Source organism: Apodemus sylvaticus, chromosome 5 (assembly GCF_947179515.1).
Source record: "Apodemus sylvaticus chromosome 5, mApoSyl1.1, whole genome shotgun sequence".
Classification (NCBI taxonomy): domain Eukaryota; kingdom Metazoa; phylum Chordata; class Mammalia; order Rodentia; family Muridae; genus Apodemus; species Apodemus sylvaticus.
In genome coordinates, this window is record NC_067476.1 from 23,383,554 (window position 1) to 23,400,550 (window position 16,997).

A 16,997-nucleotide genomic window follows, 5' to 3' on the forward strand; every position below is an offset into this window, starting at 1 on the left:
AAAAATCCATCAAAAATAGCAACTTCTTTCACTCTTTGTCATTTCCTCTGTAATTAATCTATCTTTTTGATACAGGACTCTGTGAACCTACTGCATATTACTTTTAAATTTTTCTTTTGCTTATATTAAAAAAGAAGATTATTTTTAAATTACTGAAAATAGAAAAAAACTCATGCTTGGGAACATTCTGCTTTTCTCAAGGTCTGATTGATTGATTGATTGATTGATGATTGATTGATTACTCTAAATTGTTTTGCCATGATTTGCTTCTAACAAAGACACGTAATTTTTCCTATGTAGTCTATATTTTCTTTCTTGCTCATTAAAATACCATTTAATGAAAACTAAGTGCAAAACAAAGGAATGAATTACTTTTAGGAAATTATTCAAATACTCTTATCACGTGATCCAGTCTTGCTAGACCAAATCTCTAGGGTTTTGTTGTAAAATATCACGGGATAGTTGGTAACATTGACCTTTAACCTTCATTTTGGCATTTAAAAATGAAACCACCACTGATATTTTTAACTCATTTGTAAAATAAACTCAATCATTGCTTAGAAAAATATTAATTGTAACTATATTTAATTGCACCAAAATAATATGAGAACTTGATTTTTTTCTTAATTTTGATAGTTTTCATTCTATTGTGTCATATTTATATGCTAAAGTATTTGGTAACTTACACCACAATTTATTATAATATTCTTGTCACAAATTCCTAAATTATCTTCAGTAGTATTGAAGACCAATTGCCTACTGCTATCTTATATTTAGGTTAGTGGGATGGTTCGGCCATGAACTCAGTACAAGATTCAACATGGATAACAGTAAGTATATTCAAGTTTATCACATGCTATTCTGTTTTCATTTCCTTCTGATTTTCAATTGCCTTTGTATTCCATGCAATAGACATGCCCCATGGAGGATGCACTTTGAAAATGTCACTGTGGTTTCCAAAATAAGAAATGACATTTCAGTATGTAAGGCTAAGTGTTTATAGATTTAGCATGATTTTGCATTTCAGCCCTTTGAAGAGGGATTAAAGGAAAGGAAATCTAGCCTGTGGCTCAGAGCTTGGTCAGATTCCTGAGTCTGAATGGCCAGAACACAAGCAGTGAAGGCAAGGGCCAACTTGGTGATGGAGACCAGAGCCAGAGCAAAGTAAGCGTCAGTCCCACTTTGCTGCTTAATAGTTTTGGGATCAGGCCAGACATTGTTCGGTCTGTTCCTTATACCTAATGTGAATAATGGTGGCTTAAAAGTTGTTAATGTTTGGTTTAAGAATAAGTTAAATTCAAAACTACAAACTCAAGGGCACACTACAGTGCTTCAAACAAATGTTTACATGTATTCCTTGTTCTAAATATTCCCTTGCTGTGGCGTTTGCCATATTATACCAAAGAGGTGATGGACATCTACAAGGGTGTACACCAACAGTAGTAAGGAAGCTCCCATCATGCCCTAGGGTCTCGTTGGAGCTCTTTTTTTTTTCCTGTGCTGATACTTCAGCCTTTTAGAACACAGGAGGCACCATGAGATGAATATTTTCAAGTTAAACCTAAACTCAGTGTCTGAGCATGCATCCTTGACTTAGGTACTCTTTAAATTGACAGCAGCCAGGTAGCAAGAGGCCTGAGGGACAATCCTAGTCAGATCAGAAGCCTGTACTATAGCCAGGCTGCTAACTTACCTGCTAACATTAACTGTTGTGCCAGTCTGGTCACTTCAATTATCTGAGCTTTGTTTGTTTGCTTGTTTGCTTGCTTATTTGCTACCATTCATGAGGGGATTTGGTTAGGTCACGAACAGAACTGACCTTCTTGCTGTGATACAGGAGACAGGAAGTATTTTAAGCTGTTCTGCTCAGTTCTGTATTATATCACTAAAGCAGACATGGAGGCACATTGAAGTCACTGAGACCATTGTCTAATAAGCTTTTATTTAAAAGACAACTATTTGAAACCAGGTAGTAGATTGGACATTGCCTGCTGGTCTTACTTCAACAACCCCTAGGTTTGATAAATTTGCAGACTCATGCTATTTAACATGTTCTGCTTTAAGTTAACTTCCAGTCACCCTAATGTTGTTAGGTTTAAGCTACTTTAGTTCAATTTATTCAGACACATTCAGGGAATACCTGCTACCCTTTATTTTCTAACTTACCTCACACAGGTAGATCTTTCTGTTCCCATATTTTCTAAGAAAGCCATGTGACCTAATAAAAATTCTACAGCTAAAACCACCTTCCTGGGTCCATATACTTGACATGACACTCCTCCAAGTTTTTAAAGCATAGTGTATAAAGGAAATACTGGCCTGGAACCAGGAAGATGGAGTGGAGGGTTCAGACCATGTTTATATTCTATGTAAGGTTTCTAGTGTCAAGTCAGCTGACAGCATTGAAATCAAGTCATGGAAATGGTCACTGGATTAGAAACATGTCAGAATTTTCCCTCTTTCGGATATTTCTTTTACACAGTTTAGGAACGCAACCTAGGAGGAAAAAGGTCTTAAGTCTTATCTTACACTTTCAATATTGATGTTTTTATAATTAAATGCCCCCTTTAAAAGTGTGCTCTAAATAATGGCATCATATTAATTTTTCAGAACTACAACTAATCCCTGGGGCCAATGGATTCCGAATTTCCAACCCTCCCATTTTGTTGGTCTGCTCCTTGCATGCCAGTTTAGAGGTAAGAGACCTACCTTCTTCTGCCTTGACAGCTCCTGTTCTACGTACGTCACCCAGCTGTGACTGGTCCTAAAAGGTTTCTGCTGATCAGAAAGATCCCGAGTAAGCAGATGTGATGGAAAATAGGCAGCATTTCCTGTTGGGGCTGTCACTGTGACTGTGGCCTTGTATTTTCTGTATTTGTTATACAGACCTCAAGTGGAAGACACGTGTGCTACTGGTCTACTGAGATGTGCATGGACTTGACTGAGTCAAAGCTGATTTTTCCATAAACCAAATAAGCATGTATTCCATTCTAAATTAATTCACTCTCATAGCTGGTATTTAGGACTTCTAGAAATCCTGTCACACTACTAGTTCTACAAGTCAAGTAATGACAAAAGTGTCCCATAAAACCCAACAGGAGACTAAGGTTGTAGGATAACCTTGGAGAATTAGAGTGAAGGACACATTTAGTGATATTCTAAATTGCTTCAAGTAAATATGCTATATATTATTATTACTTATCAAGTAACTAAAATTATATAATTTTGGGAAGAGAGGTTGCTCATGGGTTTAGAACACTGGCTGCTCTTCTAGAGGACTAAGTTGGTTCCCAGAAACAACGTGGCAGCACACAGTGTTCTGAACTCCAGTCCCAGAGAATCCAACGTCCTTTTCTGGCCTCCATTGGCACCAGGCACACATGCGATAAGTAAGCACTGCCAACAAAATGCCCACACACATAAAGCCAAAATACATTTCCAAAGTTATACACTTAATATTGATACACATGAAATGAATACATTCACTAAAATATACTTTAAAAGTAGCTATACCACTTTAAACAAATGTTTTACATCTCCTAGTCAAATAAGATTTGAATTTGTTTCCTTAATGTCTTCTAAAAATCATCTAATTCATGATATTTTAGGAAATTGTTTTGTGCAGGATTTGAGTTGGAAAGGGGTGATTCTAAAGAATCTCTCTTCTAAATCCTAAACACAGCAGTTCCTCATTCTGGCCACCGGATGGCATCATCAAGTTTTTGCTTTTGTACACCTTCACCACTAGATAGTGTCAATTGCCTTTCTTAAGGCATCGTAGGTTAGCAAGCACCGCCTCAGTTTGACCACTAGATGGAGCATGTGCTGTTTTCACTTTTTTGAACTCTTTTTTGTTTTTGAAGAAAAATAGACAAAATGAGATTATTTTGCAGCCAGGATACCACTTTTTAATTTTTTTGAGGAAAAGTCTGTTCAGTACTTTATGTATTGTTATTTAATAGTTTTCTAGTAACGTTTAATAGCTAGTATCCATAGGGAGAAATGTTGAGCTTAATGATTTTAAAACAGCAAATATCATCTCAGTTTACAACTTTTAACAGAAGAGCTTAGTATGAAAGCAACCAAGACACACACTTGGGCCCTAGGGCAGGCCATCATTTAGCTCATATCTTCTGATTTACCTTATCCATACATTCAGAAATTTCCCATTTTTTTTCCCTTCAAGACTGGATGACCTCCAACTCAGTTGTCTCTACCTTTGAAGTGGGGTGATCGCAGCCTGTGGGATCACACCATCTCATTTTAGCAAACTTTGTACACAGAAGGAAGTCAAAAGTCTTCTTTATCCTGCCATGCTGGATTAGAGACACCCACATCAACTTTGCTCGGTCTCAGACTCTGAGGGCTGACTCATAGTTTCCCCTTTAAGACCTGAATGCAAACCTACCAAAAGAACCTCAGCAGACCCTCCCTTCCCCCCCAACACAGGGCACTGATTGTTAGCAGCTTCTTGGGTCCATTGTAGCTATTCATTCATTGTTCTGACCAAATGACCATTGTTTTCCTTCTAATTTTACCTTCCGTAGATTTTAACTAAAATAAAGTTATGTTACTTTCCTCCCTCCCTTTCCTCTCTCAAGTCCCCTTTTCTCAAGTCCCCTTATCTGATGTCCCTCCCCCAAAAGACAGACCCTTCTTTGTTTATTGTTGTTAAACACACGACTCAAGCCTTGTATTGGCTAAAGTCGATCTGAAAAATTTTCTTCCGTATTTTTAATATGCAAAGATCTGAAATTACTAAATAAGGCATACTTTCCTCTGTTATCCTAACTCCTATTTCTGAGCCATGGTTAGAAGTACTGGGAAGCATTTGTTTACATGTTGTGTTTGTTGCTGGGGCAAAGCCATGCAATAGAAAAAATAAAGAAAAATGTCCCAGGGAAGGGAATGTGAGGGAGTGGGTGGAAAGTGAGAAAGGCTGAGTAGTCTGGGGAAAAGGGAATGGGGAGGGCAAACTGGGAGAACAGAGGATAAAGGACAAAAGGAATAAGAAGAGAGAAGATAGGGGCTCACCTTTCTAAAAAATGACCAATATTTAAATGAGAGAGATAAATGATTTAACCAGTTTGTCTTATCTACTTGAAAAAAAAAAAAAACCAAACTATCCTATAAACTTGAAAAACAACTGGAGGCTTCTATACTTAAAAATATCACCTGCTCAGGGCCAGGAAGTTGGGTCAGCAAGTAAATAATTCCTGCACAAACCAGAAAACCCACGGGATAAAGGTGGAAGGAGCAGACAGAATCCAGTGTTGCCCTTTGACCCTCCCGTGTGAACCACGGCACGGATGCCTCCACCCAGTACCTTTGAACTTGTATTAATACAGGCGTTGTTTACAACTACCTCGGCTCAACTGATGTCAGTAAAAGTAGTTCCTATCATCAGCTTCCAACCTTCCAATGGTCGCTTCCTTTCCTGCTGGGTGGCAGTCCTTCACAGAGCCATTTAAAATACACTGTGCTGAGCCGGAGCAGAATGAGCCTGGGAAGGAACCAATTCCATACCGCACTAGACATTAAACATGACTTCAAATGAGCAGAACAGCTCATGTGTGTGTGTATGTGTGTGTGTGTGTGTGTGTGTGTGTGTGTGCACCATTTTGGTAATGAGGAGGTCTAGAGCAGAGATTTTCAGAAGTTTCTTCAGTTCTCTGACAGCCCAATTGGAATTTTTATGTATTTTCTATTTTATGTTCACGTTTTTTTTATATAGCAAAGAGTACACAATTTCTACCTCTGCTCAACATATAATATTTATAAAGCTATACACTATTAAAAAAAACTGTTCAAAAACACAAGCTTAATTTTCATGTTGGTTGCATCGTGATGAAGGTCAAGACAGTAGCAAGGACAAAAAGCAATGGGTTCCTTCACAAGGCACGGAGACTCAAGTTTGAGAGTCTCAATTTTAAGAGAAGCCAGATAAGGCATGGTGGCTCACATTTTATACACCATCATTCAGAAGGCAGAGGCAGAGACTGGTAGATATCTGTGAGTTCTAGGCCACTAAGGCACTGTCTCTGAATGAATGAATGAATGAATGAATGAGTAAACAGATGAATGGATGGATGGATGGATGGATGGATGGATGGATGGAGGGATGGATGGATGGCTAAGAAGAAATTAAGGATGAGAAAAAGAAAGAAAGAAAGAAAGAAAGAAAGAAAGAAAGAAAGAAAGAAAGAAAGAAAGAAAGAAAGAAAGAAAGAAAGAAAAAAGAGAATGAAGGGAAGAGAAAAGGGGAAGTAAAGAAAAGAAAAAAGAATTTAAGAAAAAAGAAATCAGATAATGGAAAACTACGCACTACATGCTTGCCTTGTTTAATGACTAAGAAGTATGTAACCTTCCTAGTGAGAGTGTTTGTTGTAGAAAATATTAAAAAGATCTACACCATCCCGCACTAAACCCAGCTACTCTCTGAGGGCAGTCTCTCTGCCTCTAGGCTAGTCCCATTCGGTGGTCTTCCTTGCTCCAGTTCACCTGCTTCAGAGTCGCCCATACCTTCTCAGCCATCTCTCCCACTGCAGCTAATTGTCACAAATCCCCTTAATCCAGTAAATCAAAACTCTAGAAGCTTATAATTAATCAGCCAGATTTATATATCAATAAATTCTCAATTCACAAGATGGCCACACAATAATTTCAGAGCCAATTGATAATGATACAAGCTGCCCACCTGGATTAGACAAGTTATCGCAGTCATTCTGTCCTCTTATGGTATTCATAGCTCCCTGTGGGGATTTAAACCATGCAGAATCTGGATCTTCCTCCTTTCTCTCCATCTTCCTCCTCTTTCCTCTTCTCTCCCTGTCTCTGTCTGTCCCTGAAAAGCTTAGCTCTGTCTCCCTTGTCCACTGCCCAGTCACCCGCCTCTTGTTTCTTCAATATTTAAATTAATTGTGGGAAAATTCGGCTACAAGGGTCTAACCTTCCTACCTTGGGTGCAATTCCTCTAACTTGAGGGTGTAACCTTCCTAGCCTTGTGTTTATTTTACACGGTAACAACAAAATTAAGCAAGTAGAGATGCCTGACAGGAATTCTGTTAAAACCTATAAGAATTAAAAATTGTGGTATTTACTTCCTATAAATTAAACACACACACACACACACACACACACACACACACATTGATTATTGAAAGAATGAAATTTAAAAAGAGCAGCAGGGAAATTGACATTTGTTATATTTCTCATCTGATTTCTATTAACCATTCTTTGTTTTTGGTTTTATTTGGTTTTGTTTGTTTGTTTGTTTGTTTGTTTGTTTTTCCTGCTGATGAGCAAGCCCCTGGTACTTTCAGCAAACATTCCAGTACTAAGAGTCTCTCTAGTTGTCTTAATAGTTCCGTGTGGGTCTCTGGAACAGACTCTTCTACTCTGTGAGGCCATCTGGAAAAGCTCAGCCCAGATATGCAGGTCTGGTCCCCAGCTGGTGAAATGGTCTTGGAAAGGAGGTGGAGTTCTGCCAGAGGAAGTGGGTCATAGGGTGGGCCTTGGAATTTGAAGGTGTGCATCTACTCTCTGTCTACCCTGTTCTTGAATGTGGACACAGTGTGACTAGATGCAGAACTCTATTTAAACTGTCAGTAAGCATAAGCGTTCCTTTCCTTATGTTGCTTCTTGTCCAATATCTGGGCACAGTCAACAGGAAATGTGAATAAAAAGTTGATAGCCACCTTTGTTGTATCTATGAAGTGAAAAATAACTTCATATTCATTTTTCTGTGAAGGAGTAGCTGTTTTGTAATATAAAAAATAAAACTGACTGACATGGAAGACAATGATACTTTAATTATAAAAGAAATCAGTAAAAAGCAAGTGCCTCATTTTTTAAGCACACTAGAAATGTTAATACCAACCTCCAATATCTTCATCACATGCGGATACAAATGAATTACTAAAAGTCGACACTTTGCCCTCAGTGTGCAAACAGTCTCCATTAACAGTCTACACCCAATGGAAAACATTTTCCTTGTACAGTTTTGTTTTGCTTTATTTTTATCACTATGCCCAGATGATACTGTGTTTCCAAGTAGTTACGCAGCAGTTGTGCTGTATTATTTACTATTAAGTAGGATCCTTGCATATTATAGTGTATGAGATTATGTGCCAACATTACATGAAAGTCCAAAGCTATTATATTTTCTGAACTTGGTTGTCGAGAGTTTGGGTACTTAAAAGACTCCTAGAAGCAGATGGAAAAGGGCAACTCTTGTTTTACACAGTATCCTATGTGCATGTTTGGGGACTGGTAGTTGAAGCACACATTATTATAGAATTTTTTACTAAAGAAAGTATTTTAAGAATATTATAATCTCCAAGGAGAAACTTGTGCTAATGCATCTCGGGGTCTTTGTTTCAAACTTTACTAGACATGCCTTGCCAATCTGTTTCAGCCATTCAAGGAGAATACTAATCTGAAGCCTTGTGGGCTCTGGGTCACCAGCATCTTGTTTTGCACAAGAGAATGAAACTCCCAGGAGTTTGAATCCAACATCCTGAAGTTGGTGATCTGGTACCCAGGCCTCACCAAAGACACCTGGCCCTGCCTCTGCCTGCAGCTATCTGCCTAAAGCAGATGCATCTATTCTCTTCAAACAGTACTTCAGCAACTTCACAACCACATGCACTAGAGCTAGAACAGACTCTAGCCTCTGCCTGCAGCCGGACCTTAACTGACTGAGATAGTCTGAACTTTCAGCAAATCTAACCCTTATACACTATTTCCAGAGAAATTTTTGTTTACTGTGCCAATTCTTATTAAAATGCCTTCTCATGAATCTTGAATCTTGTCTCATGTCTTGATAAAATCCAGACACCACTAAATGACATCACCATATTTGTTCTTGATATTTTAGCGTGTGTTTTAGCAAAGGACATTAAATGGCACGCCATATATATCATGCTGTTAACATGACCTCTAGTTCTTATATAGAGGATACAATTTTTAAACAAGACAGAGAAGCAAGTCTATTCTGGCCCTTAACGTTACCACACTAAATACCGTAGACCCTTGTCACTCGCTGGGATAGGCCTGTCAATATTTTATACAAGTGCTACAGTTTTGCAAGGTAAGGTGGAAGAGAGGGTGACTAAATTCCTCAGTCACAATAATATTTATGAAACATTATTAACTTCCCTGAGAAAATCAGCTTTATAACTTAAATTAAAGCAAGCAAGCAAGCAAGCAAACAAACAAACAAACAAAAAATAACAAGCCAGGTGGTGGTGGCACACACCATTAATCCCAGCACTCAGAAGGCCGATGCAGGTAGATCTCTGAGTTGAGCCCATCCTGGCCTACAAAGTGAGTTAGTTACAGGACAACCAGGGCTATACAGAAAAGCCCTGCCTTTCAACAAACAAACAAACAAACAAACACCCAAAAGCTACTGAGTTGGAAAAATGTAGTGTTCAGCAAGACATTATGAACAATACCAGAAATGAACTTTTACACAAGTATTTGTCTTGTTTAGAACTTTCTGTGGACCAAACTACAGACATCTGTTGAGTACTCCAAAGCAAAATTTTATTTTCGTGCAAATTGTTTAAAGAACAGTCACACAAGAAAACTACTTTTGCTATTTAATGATGAAACAGTTTAAAGATAACATGTTTTACTAGAGGAAGTATTTTCTAAACTGTGATTTTTTTTTACTTGATTAAAGATGAGAATGTCCTTTCTTATGTGTGATTTATGTTTAAGTTTGTTTCTCTGTAAACCAGTAGCTGCTGCTAATCTGATTGTGATTCTCAGGTCTTTCAGCAAGCAACTATGACTGCGCTGAGGAGAAAATCCATTCTGCTGACAGGTTATCTGGAATACATGCTCAAGCATTACCACAGCAAAGACAACGCAGCAAACAATGGGCCAGTTGTGAAGATAATCACCCCATCCAGAGTAGAGGAGCGAGGCTGCCAGTTAACGCTGACCTTTTCCATTCCCAAGAAAAGCGTCTTTAAGGAACTAGAAAAAAGAGGAGTCGTTGTATGTATATAAGTTTATGTCTCGCATTTCACTATGGTTTCTCTTGGGTCTCCAGGTTGGGATGAATCTTAGGTTACTAAACTTATCCTTTATTGCATATCCTTCTAGTCAACTAGTCAGGGTAAGTCAAACATCAACTTAACACTCAGCACCAGCCCTGATGGATAGCCACAAGAGCCCTCTGTCATTTCTGATCAAAGGAAATAAATAGCAAGTGTTGCTTTTGAAAAATAATCTTGTGTTATTGATTGTAGTTTTTTAATAGGTAAGCAGGGATATATTTCATCAGACTCAGAAGACAGTGCTTTCATTAGTTTGGCTTTTAAAAAATATATGATATAAAAAGCATATATACATATCATGTCATATACATATACATATACACATACACATGCACACACACACACACACACACACACATATATATATGGTATAATTTATGGTTGGTTAAACTAAATTACTCATTTTTATCAGTTCAACCAAAAACAATGTGGTGACATTTCTCAGGAATGGGACTAAGACAAAGAATGCTTACTGTAGTTTAAAGCCTGTATTGTATGTCTGTATATGATAAGTTTATGTAGGCTTATCAGCCTCTTGAGGAGAAATGATATATGTTAAAGTTTGAAGGGCAGAGGCATACAGGCTGGGCTGTACTCCACTCAGGAGTACTCACAGCTTTAGAAAGGTCACCCTGCCTCAGGACTCATGTTACAATACGGACACTGTGAACCAAGCCGGGCCCCTCCCAACTTCTGTGCTCTGAGGAAATCCATCCACACACCTTTGTCCTGAGGTGTTTCATCTGTGCTTTTTGTGTAATAACACTTTAAAGAGTCATTATAGGAATTAAAAGGGATAGCATATGTAGACTATATTCATTGATAGCTACAATGGATATTTCTTAAAAGTTGACCATGGTGATAACTAGGTAGTTAAATTATGTGATGATCCTACTTCCAGTCCCACCAGCAGTCCTTGGGACATATAGGCAACTCCTATCTCCATGGTCAGGGATTATAGAATTAATGAAGGGTGGTTTCTAAAGCTCTTAAAATCTCAGTGTGAGCCAGGGTTCCATCCAACCTGTGGCTTGTCCTCTGGAAAGCTTCGCAGACTTTCCGACTTTCAAAGACAACTCCCAGTGACTTCAGAAACATAGTTTGTATATTCACTTGGGAACCCACTGCTAATGTCATAACTAAGGGAATAGTTCAGGTTAATGGAAATGTAGAGTTTTACTAACAAAGACAAAAAAAAGTTGCTCATGTATTAAGTTTGAGGGAAGTCATGATCTATATGGGATTTTGTCAAGAAAGTAGAATTTCTATGTGTGGACATTGCTAAGATAGTTGCTTTATTTTTATTTTTATTTTATTTTTCTCTCTCCAGTGTGACAAGCGAGAACCAGATGGCATCCGTGTGGCGCCTGTTCCTCTCTATAATTCTTTCCATGATGTTTATAAGTTCATCAGACTGCTCACTTCCATACTTGACTCTACAGAAAGAAACTAGCCATCCTTTCTAGAGTAACTCAAGTAAATCTCACTGAAACGTGCTGGAGTTTTAGTCATTAAAAAGTATCCAGAAACTGATTGCATAGAAATGATGATAATTATAAAAACTTACATAAAACCTGGTACAAGTTTTCATATCTATGTCGCTGGGGAATGTGGTGTCCTGTGGACTAGGAAGTCACACTTGTCATGACTCCAACTATAGATGACAGTCTTGATCACCTGTCACATTCCATGGTCACTGAAACATTTTCTCTTTAATTTGTGACTGAACTGACAACATTACAATATATGTGGACTTCTTGTATAGATATTGGAAGCATTGCTTTAATTTTGATACCAAAACAGTTTTATTTTAATACTTGTAATTGAGTCATCTGAAATATCTTTGATATTATGATGTTTCATCTAATTCCAGAAAAAGAAAACAGACTTTTTAAGTTGTTACAATCTCTCTCTCTCTCTCTCTCTCTCTCTCTCTCTCTCTCTCTCTCTCCCTCCCTCCACCCACTTCTCTCCTGCCTACCCTCACTACTCTGTGTGTGTGTGTGTGTGTGTGTGTGTGTGTATGTGTGTGTGTGTGTATACCCATGATGTAAGTGACAATGCATAAATGTTGAAGTTATTTGGACCTGCATCCCCATGTGAGGCCAGAGGTCAATCACTGTTCCAGTTTTTATGTATTTATTGTTATCTGTATGTGTATTTTGCCTACATGTTTGTCTGTCATGTCATGCCTTGTCTATAGAAGCTAGAAGATGGCATCAGATCACTTGGGACTAGAATTACAGAGCTTCTGTGTGGATACTAGGGTTCGAAGCCAGGTCCTTTAGAAGAATAGTCAATGCTCTTTTCCTTTGAAACATCTCTCCAGCCCTTCCTCCTCCTATTTTGATACAGGATTTCTCCCCAATCCTGGAACTCACTCCTTCAGGTAGTGAGGCTGGCCAGTGAGTCTTCAGAGTGTCTCTGTCTCTGCACACTGATGAGTGCTGGGTTCCAGCTATACACTGCTGCACATAGATTTTTAAGTCTACTGAGATCTGAACACAGTCGTTGTGTTTGTGCAGCAACCACTTCATCCACCAAGCCATCCCCAGTCATTGGTTTTTGATGCCAATACTGGTGTGCATTTATTGGCAAAGTGTTCTAAATTTGCATGTATAAAGAGCAAATTATAATGATTTGATTAACTTGAATAAAGCACTCTCAGTCAGACAGACTCTTCCCTCCACCTCCAGTTTTCGAAACTGGGTTTCTCTGTGTAGTCCTGACTGTCCTGGAACTCACTCTATAGACCAGGCTGGCCTCGAACTCAGAAATCTGCCTGCCTCTGCCTCCCAAGTGCTGGGATCAAAGGTGTGTGCCACCACTGTCTGGCAGACAGATTCTTTGATGCAATGAATAATAAGATAGAGACTGTGGCAATACCTGGGAACATACACAACACTCTTGTTTACCTAGCATATCAGTTCCAAGTGTTCCATGCATATCTTTATTAATGTAGCAAAGCTTTCCACTGCTTTATTTTACCTTCATTAATGGAGTGGCTATCATGATCTCGAACCTCACCCTTAAATGGATTCCTATGTGTGATTGTTTTTGGGTCTCTCAGTGGTCTACAAAAAGGACACGGTTTCTAACTTCAAGGAACATAGTACCCTGGAGCTCAGCCATTAATCATGGAAAAATAAAATAAATACTTAATTATAATTAATAGCACCTCTTAATGATGCCCTAGCTGGCTCTCTGTTGTTGGGCTAAATGTCATTCTGACTAGTGTTCCTTCATCTTGACATAGGCTAGACTCATTTGGGAAGAGGGAACCTTTACTGAGAAAATGCAGCCACCAGATGGGCCTGTGAAGCAAGATTGTGGTATATGTTCTAAATCAATGATTGCTGTGGGAGAGCCCAGCTCACTTGGGCTGATGCTACCTCTTGATAGGTGGGCCTGGGTGCTATAAGGCAGTCTAAGAAAGCTATGAAGAAACAGTCAGTAAACATTCCTCCATGGCTTCTGTTTTAGTCTCTGCCTCCAGTTTTCTGTCCCACCTTCCTTAAATGATGACTCCCAGGCTATAATGTGAAACAAGCCATTTCTTTCCAAGTTGCTTTTGGTCATAATGTTTTATCACAGCAATAGAAACCTTTACCAAGACAAATGCCGTAACCAAAACTGACTTAGAGATGAAGTGGTTTATTTTACCTTATAGGGTCCATTGTTAAAGGAAGTCAGGGCAGGAACTCCAGCAGGAGAGGAGTTTTAAGCAGAAACCATGGAGGCACTCTCCTTACTAGCTTGTTTGCAGGCTTCTGTTCAGCTATTTCTCTTACAGAGATCCCAGGCCCATTTACCCAGGGATGACATGACTCACAAGGACTGGGCCTCCTATATCAATTAACAATCAAGTTAATGCCCATAAACATGCCCACAGGCCAATCTGCTGAAAGTAATATCCCAAATGAAATTCAGATAAGTCTGGGTTGTCAAGTTGAAGGGTAAAAGATAACTAGAGAGTTGGCACTATGAATTGGAAGACTTAAGGCTCTAGCAGGCCTTGCCTTTCCCCCATCCCCTCCGTTTTGCTAAACTGTTATATTACATTCTGAAAGCTATTCACCAAGGTCTATTCCTTTATTTAGCTACTTCTTCCTTTTGAGGTGAACCACTAAACAAACCAACTCATCCTAACACAAGTTTCCCGATTTCCCTTTATAAACTTCCATTTGCCTATGGGCCATGCCTGTCTCCTCTCTGTTCATGTGCAGTTCTTTGTCCCTCCAGGACAAGCATTTCTTTTCCTCAACCCCCTTCTTCCTTTACCTTCTGCCTCATCCTGTATCTCTGGTCTTTGTCTCTTATTGCTTGTCTTTTGTCCTATGGGACAAAATAAATCTCCTTTGTGCTGAGAACTTAGTCTGAAGTGTCCTGGGACATTCTTTATTTTATAATGTGCATGGTTGAGTAAGGTGATTATGAACATGATTGTAAGATTACATTAAAATGTTAGTATGTGGTAATCATACTAACATTTTATCAAATTGTAAGCAGAAACTATGGTTGAAATTCTCACAGCCCACAATGAAATGAAATATTACAATCCTGTTCCTTTTGCTCTCTCTTGAAGTCATTTTTATAAATGGTTTTTCGTTTTCAAGAGTTTTACAGTTATTTGTGCCCATGAAAATGAATTAATTTTACTGTATAATAGTTGTATTTAAATGCAATAGCACTGAATCTGCTCAGATGCTTTTCATCAATATTTGTTTTTTGAGATTCACCTATTTGTTTTGATTATCATTGCTATATAATATTCTATTCTGGCAATGTTTTGCAAACATTTAGAGACAATTTATAAATCAACTTTTTAAGTTTTAATACATCTGAGAATATTTTTCTAGGCATTTTCAAACAGTAATTTTTATACCTTTCTCATAGAGATTATTATGTAAACAATAATTTTTCTTCTTTTATAATTCCATTTCTTGTGTGTGTGTGTGTGTGTGTGTGTGTGTGTGTGTGTGTAAAATCTGTGGAAAGAGAAAGAGAAGGGCTGTATGTTACCTTTTCTGTCTCCTTTTGACTGATTTCTGTTTTCTTTCATCAATTCTAAACTGCCTTAATGACAACAATGTAGTAGGACCTGACATCTGCTTGATGAAATCTCTCATCTTCTTTTTATTAAAAGATTGCCTTGGGTATCATGGGCCTCTTTAATTTTACTTATAAATTTAGAATATATCCAAATGAATTTAGAATAAATGTATTGTGCTCTATAAAACCTCCCGCTGGGATTTCAATTGAGTGGCAATTAAAATTTAGTTCAGTTTTAGAAGAATTAGCTCATTTCAGCATTGATCCTTCCTACTCAAGAACACAACAGTTATTTTCATTTATTTATGACTTGTTTAATGTTTTCTGAAAAGTTTTATTCTCTGTATTAGGGCAGTGAAAAGTCAGAGTGCAGCACAGTCCTGAAGGCTTCTTATGTACAGTTGTATCCTGTGATACCTTTTATAAATGTTCACTGATAGTTGACACTGCACAGATGTTCAATTGTTAGGTCCATTGTGAATTTTTATTTAAAAATCTAACTCTTTCATACTCACTTAGCAGTGGAGTCTTGCATTCAGGGAGTCATCATCTACCCCCTGTCTACATCCTTTCTAATTTGGGAGATTTATTTATTCTTCTTGTTTCTCTATTTTGGATTAAAGTGTATCTTATCATTTTATCACCCAAAGGTTAAATGGTTTATATACCTGGTTTCCAGGTTTTACAAGATTATAGAACCTTTTGGATCCAGGGTTTTTCTGACAGACATAAGACCATTGGGACCTAGGGCTTTGAGTAAGGAACTTTCTGGAAATTGCTACTCTCTACATCCTTCATGCCTTAAGTTGCTTCTTGTCAGGTATCAAGTCAGAGCAATGAGACAAGCTGTTAGTAGACTATGTGTATACCTGTATGTTGTATGTGTTTTATTGTTTGATTTGCATAGAAACAGTTAATTTACTCTAACTCCCCCAACTCTAGTGCTGGAGTTCAAACCCAGGACCTTGTCAATACTGAACACATCTTCACCTCTAGCTATACCCAGCACTTGGATTCTTGCAATAGAGTCCTACTCTGCAGGTCAGGCAAGTCCCATTGGCTTTACAGACTTATTACTTCAGGTGAATGCACTGCTACACCTGTAGTCCCATACCGATTTTAATGCATGCGCTAGACAAAGTTTAAAATTGGCTGTTTTCCTTTTGTTCTCTTCCTGTCGCCTTATTGGAGTAGGTAGGGCATTTTCACTGTGGGAGTAGGCTTTAAGGTCTCCTATGCTTAAACTACGTTCAGTGTGGCATGCAGTCTTCTGCTGCCTTCCGATCAAAATGCAGAGGAGGTAACTCCTCCAGCACTACTGCCATACTTTCCTGTCATGATGATAATAGACTTCTGAAACTGAAACTTCTAAACTTCTGAAACTGAAAGAAAGTGCCACCCATTAAATGTTTTCTTTTATAAGAATTTCCTTGGTGATGATCTCTTGAAAGCAATAAAATCCTAAGACAGAAATTGGTACCAGGAGTGGGATACTGCTGTGATAGTCTGACTGTGCTTTTGTTTAGAGTAATGTGGATTATGAGATTTTGTAATAGAAAAGCACCTGAGCTCTTTAAGTGACACTTCATGGGACATCCTAGAAGGAATATGGTGGTGCTGAGGGTTATTTGAACTGTGGGAGTCTAGATCAAGAGGTTCACGGTATAAAAATGCTAGTATATGTTTTAGAGAATGGTCTTGTGATACTTTGACTAATAATTTGGCTTTTTATCCTTGTCCAAAATGTTTGTCCGAGGCTGCAGTGAAAAGTTTTTGATTAATTGTGTTGGCAATGGAAGATCAAAATAACCTAGTAAAAACACAAAATGGATAAATAGAAAAGAAGAAACCAAAAAGAGGAATGGAGATAAATTC

At 38.2% G+C, this 16,997-nt stretch overlaps 1 protein-coding gene across 2 annotated transcripts in view; it reads left to right on the top strand.

The window, feature by feature from the left end:
- Positions 1–14,444, top strand: part of Kynu (kynureninase) — a 141,147-nt gene extending 126,703 nt beyond the window's left edge. For both annotated transcript variants that reach the window (XM_052182434.1, XM_052182435.1), the window contains 4 exons: positions 778–830; positions 2,611–2,696; positions 9,778–10,008; positions 11,401–14,444. In XM_052182434.1, the coding sequence (XP_052038394.1) occupies positions 778–830; positions 2,611–2,696; positions 9,778–10,008; positions 11,401–11,523 (493 nt within the window). In that variant the 3' untranslated portion in view covers positions 11,524–14,444. The remainder of the gene's footprint in view (positions 1–777; positions 831–2,610; positions 2,697–9,777; positions 10,009–11,400) is intronic.
- Positions 14,445–16,997: the final 2,553 nt, after the last annotated feature.